At 44.8% G+C, this 5425-nt stretch overlaps 1 protein-coding gene across 2 annotated transcripts in view; it reads right to left on the bottom strand.

Moving 5' to 3' along the window:
- The window catches only part of MYOF (myoferlin), a 172276-nt gene that overhangs the window by 149129 nt on the left and 17722 nt on the right, over positions 1 to 5425 (bottom strand). For both annotated transcript variants that reach the window (XM_019502626.1, XM_019502627.1), the window contains exon 3: positions 3773 to 3864. In XM_019502626.1, the coding sequence (XP_019358171.1) occupies positions 3773 to 3864 (92 nt within the window). The remainder of the gene's footprint in view (positions 1 to 3772; positions 3865 to 5425) is intronic.

Raw genomic sequence — 5425 nt, 5'->3', positions numbered from 1 at the left:
CTTAGTGAGGAACAAATGCATAAATATAAAATGTACAAATACAAGTTAGGGACTGACTTGCTAAACTGTAGTACTGCAAAAGAGGACACAAGGATTACAATGGACCGCAATGTGAATAAGAATCAACAGTGTAATAGTGTTTTTCAACACTAATAGCATACTGGGAGGTATTAATAGTAGTGTTGCATGCAATTTATGGAAAAATTATTCTTTCACTCTTTTCAGTACTGGTGAAGTTGCATTTGGAATAATATGTCCAGGATACAGCACTATACTTCAAGACAAGTGGGACCCCCACCCCCACCAATACCACCACCAAAAAAAAAGGAAAACAAAACAAACCCAACACATTGCAGCATGGTAAGTGGGTCAGGGCTATATTGTTCACTGGTTAAACCTGCCAGACAACCACAAGGTGCAGCAGGAGCCAAGAAGTAAACACATTGGGGTGAGAATTCTGGTTTTTTGCCTCCCACAGTCACTCATTTACACCCCCGTGCTGCATGAAGTCCTTTTACTTGTTTGTTCAGGTTATGGTATTTGTGTCATCACCTCAGAAAATATATATTATGATTCTTAAATTAAAAAGACAAAATGCAGAAGACATGAAAGATCAAATGTAATCAAGAGTATTCCTTTTGTTAAAACTACAGGTGGTACAATGCTGAAAGTTGTCTTGGAGCTACAATAATACAAATAACTAATAACAATTATAGAATGCTGGCTACATATACTGCACAGTTATATACTAAATGATGCATATGAATAGGATATTTAATTGCTCTGAAGCCTTCTTATGTACACTATTTGCATTTGTATTTTGTCAAGCTGAAAATCTTTATTGCATGGCATCTTATCTATTCCAAACAGGACAGTTTTTTATTCCAGGAAACATGCAATCCTTTTGCAAAAAATTATCATCTGGACTCTTTAATAAGTACTCTATGGGCACATCTACATAAGAGGCTTTACTACACAGTAAGCTTCACTGTCTACATGTAAAGACCTTTACTGCACAATAATTTGCTCTACTCTGCAGTTAATTTGCTACCTGCCAATGTAGGTAGCAAATTAACTGTCAAGTAGTTACTACGCAGTAAGCCACTTGTAGACTGCCAATCAGGAGCAAATTTGTTCCCAGTCAGTCAGGCAGCAGAGGTGGGAGATTGCCCCTGGGAGTTGCCTGCTGCCACTCTGGTGGTGAAGCCCAGGTCAAACAATGTCCCTTTACCCCAGCAGCTGGGAGCTCCTGGCCCCAGCTCCACAATCGCAGAGCAGGGGCTAGAATATTGTTCCCTGTCTCTGGGAGCTGCCTACTGCTGGGATGGGCTCCACCCCCAGAGCCCACCCCAGCAGCAGGCAGCTTTCAGGGGCAGGGAGAAATTGAGGAGCTTGCTGCATGGAAAGACTTCCAGCCAGGAGGTGGTTGGGACCTGCCCCAGACTGGGACAGTTCCTGGCCAGCCCTGGGTTTTGCATGAAAAAATCTGCACATGCAGTCTGGGGCTGGCCAGGAACTGTCCCAGTCTGAGGCAGGTCACAGCCCTGCAACGCTTTCCCAGGCCCATGCCCTGATTGGGCGATTGAGGCATGGGGCTTGGAAAGAGCTGTGGGGGAGGGGCAGGTCCCAGCCCCCTGCCCCAATCCACTAGTGGGGCAGCAAGCAGTGAGCCCCTGGATTCCCCACGCAGCTGCAGGCATGCTGCTAGCTGCCCCACCTGTGCATTGGGGCAGGGGGCTGAGACCTACCCCTCCCCTACAGCTTCTTCCAACCGCCCTGCCCCAAGATGGGGAGCTGGGGCTGGGAGTTCCCTGCTGTCAGAGCACAGGGACATTGCCACTGGAGCCCACTGTGTCAGCAGGCAGCTCCCAGGGGCAAGGGAGCAACCTCTCAGCCCCCACCAGGAGATAGCTATCTCCTGCCAGCCCCTGGACTAGCACCCAAGGGGAGCCTGGAGCTCCTCCTGGCTGCTGCAGGGGGACAGACAGGGTGGGAGCAACCCTCTCTGGGCTGCTCCATTTGGAAGCAAACCTGCTCCCAATGGCCTGCTCGTGTAGACACCTGCCCATGGTGGATTTACTCTGCAGTAAATTACTAAGAAGTAAACCCATCCAGCAGCATTTGCACATGTAGATGTGCCCAGTGTTGCATTATAACTTGTTTTAGTTATGGTCACCCATTTAATTTACAGGAATTAAAGTATTCCACTTCCTTTTAGCTTTCAAACTTATATGGATTATATATATTTAAAATATACAGCTTTCAATTTTAAACAATTCAGGGACTAAAATCTTGGTATGAGTTTATACTTTATATTTGTTATAAAATGAAATGTATTAGATCGCATCTAAACAAATAAAAACTCTTCAACACATAACTACCAGCTTAAAACAAACAGGATTTCAATACTCTAGACCTTTTACATTATAATTTTCTTTTTTCTTGTCTAAGATATGCTTTTCACAGGGTGATTGTTTCCTCTGTCATTTACAGTAAAATTAAACACAGAACTATGTTGGGTTTTTTATAAAGTTTTCCACTAGGAAAACTTTTTAAATGTACCTTTTTTTTTTTAATGGAAGAGGTGCATTAATGTACCTCTTCCAGCCAAAGAGAAATTGGATACATTATTTTTTTTTAGTGACAGCATATCAATGCTTCCCGTAGTATTCATCCATACATGTATAGGTGTGACTATCTTTCATTTATCTTCTTAGTGTATACACATTGACATTAATAGTTTTGAAACTAATAAAAGCAGGGTATCTGACTTTTATCTGAAGTACTCTTGGTCAGATGCATTTGGGACCCTTATCCAAAGCCCACTGTAATCAGTTGCCTGGATGAAACTTTTTTCTCTAACCTCACAAGGAGGAATTAAAAAACAAGGGACAGATCTAATGAAGAACTTAGACAACTGAAAGGAGAACGCCACAATGTTCAAGTTCTAGATCAAGGCTTCCCAACCTTTTCCTCAGCATGACCCCATTTCCTCAGCATGGGCCCCCACCCCCACGTGACCCTCACTCCCTACCCTTAGGAAGTGCTGAAGCTTCCTAAGTCTGGAAGTGCGCATATGTAGCAGCTGCGCTGGTAGTGTTTCAGATTGCAATGTTGGATTGCAGTACTTATGGTAAATTCCCCCAAAGTCCTACTTTAAGCACCTAATTTCCTTTTGGAACTGGCTCTATGTAACTGTCTGTACCTCAGATCAAATACACAGTGAAGGCTGAAATCCTGACCCAGAGCAGCAACTGAGGAATACTGGTCAGAGGCAAAGAAAAGGACAATTGGTGTAAGACAGGGGAACACAAATCAAAATTTATTGAGGGATGCATTAATTGAGGTACACTCTATTATGGAGGACTACTGCTACTGACATGCTTCCACCTGTCAGCAAGCTGGAAACAACTACAAATGCAGCTGTGCACATAGATCAACAAAATACTGCCCAGTGAGGACAAAGGATCCACTGTTTTCTTTTAAAATCCCCTTTTTATTTAATAGAGCAATCTAATAACCAATTAGGGCAGGCCACTAAAATGGGGACCTATGAACTGCATATGACCCTCTAGTCTACAGTATATATTGTGCACCCCTGGTCTAGGATGTCTAAGCAATTATGAAATCACAGTAAAATAACAGCAAATTCAAAGCAGCCATCTAACTGAAACTGTTATTTGTTTTTAGAAAAGTATCAGATCTACTTTTACTTGGACTTTTGAATTGCATTTGCATTTGGAGATGTTTGACAAGGAGTAAAACAACATACTTGTTTTGTCCAATTGTTTCAAAATCTTTCACAACAATTGTCAAGGATGATGAAATATCCAGAGCTATCCCTTTCAGATCAAATTCGAGAATCTGTTCAAAGAGATTAAAGCAACAATAGTCATTACAGATAAAATATAGTCTTTCTTAACAATATGATCACAAACAACACTATTCTTGAATAAGCATGACAGTGATACAGTCAGACCTGCCTGAACTTACATGTGGGTACTTGAAAAGCAGAAAATCTTAGAACCTCTCTGTAGTACCATTGTGACTTTTTATTGGTAATTTAGAATTTAAAAGTTGAGTCTCAATTATTACTGCACAACAGTAATCTACTGATTCCACTCCTGCATACTAACATAAGTCATTTATTTTCATTTATAGGACCTAATCCTGCTCCCGTTGCAATCCTGGGATGAAAAAAGTTGCCATTTTGATTTCATGTACTTGTTTGTGGGTTTTTTTTCACACTAGTTTGCATAAACTGTGATGATGGCCTCTGACTTTCATTGCCTTCTCTTTATAACATTATAAGTTTAGAGGACCCCCCACCAATAGATGCATTAATCATGAAAAATGTGCTTAGTGTAATATTAATCATCGAAGTTGAACTGCTTATATAAAGGACCCAATTATATTCTCATTGTTCCCAATGGCAGAACACCCTCCAGCTATATCTGCACTGCAGCATCAGTAAGCTTCCACTGGGTTATTCACAAGCATTCTCAGCTCATCCACTCCCATAAACATGTACTCTGAATCCAGAAACATACTGGTGAAGATGCTCCAGGACCCCGCCCTGCAGGCATTCACAAGTCCTCAGTCTCTGGTGTTTTTGAAAAAAATGGCTGTGGAAATGCATCTTCACCAGCAAATGTCGAGGTTTGGAGCATGACGTTGGAATGGATGGATGGAGCATGCTCAGGGGCATCTCTGGTAGGACAACCTGCTGCTATAGTGTAGATGTGCCCTTTGACTTCAAGAGGAAATAGATCAGGGCAGGCAATTATTTCCGGCAGAGGGCTACTTACCGAGGTTTGGCAAGCTGTCAAGGGCTACATAGATAGCCCTGCCCCTTGGTCACCATCTTGGGACCAATGTCCCAATGTCTCAGGGCCAGCATTGGTGGGGCTCAGAGCGGGGCACAAGCTGGCAGGGGTCTGCGGAGCTGGGCTGGGCTGCACCAGCAGGGGGTCGGGGGGTGGAGCTGGCCTGACTCCATAGAGCCACTGCTGGCTGGGACCCTGTACTCCTGCTGATCTGCTCTGGGCCCTGCCGGTGCTGGCACTGGGACACTGATGTGGGCCCTGTGCACCCGCTCACTCCCAGTGCCCCCCAACCCCATGGTACAGGTGGGGGGGGTAGCGTGCAGCCCCAACCCCCTGCTTGCCAGCAGGGAACAACCTGGTGGTGAGCATGGGGTAAAGCAGCCCCTTGCCCACGCCATGGCCGGTGCCCTGTGCTGCAGCCACTCGCAGCCCATGTGGGGCTGCCTGTGCCTGCTTAGGACAGCCCCGCATAGGCTACGAGCAGCTGCCGTAGGGAGCGCTGGCCACAGGGTGGTTGAAGGGCCACTTTTCCCTGGGCTTAGCTTTTTTCTGGGCTCCTTTCATGCCCGCAGTCCTCCCCTGTCCTTCCCCCCCCCCCC

Source organism: Gavialis gangeticus, unplaced genomic scaffold, assembly GCF_001723915.1.
Source record: "Gavialis gangeticus isolate Ggan-Ray unplaced genomic scaffold, GavGan_comp1, whole genome shotgun sequence".
In the NCBI taxonomy this organism is placed as follows: domain Eukaryota; kingdom Metazoa; phylum Chordata; order Crocodylia; family Gavialidae; genus Gavialis; species Gavialis gangeticus.
The sequence above is the reverse complement of the archived record's forward strand: the minus strand, read 5'-3'. Positions and strand labels throughout refer to the sequence as shown.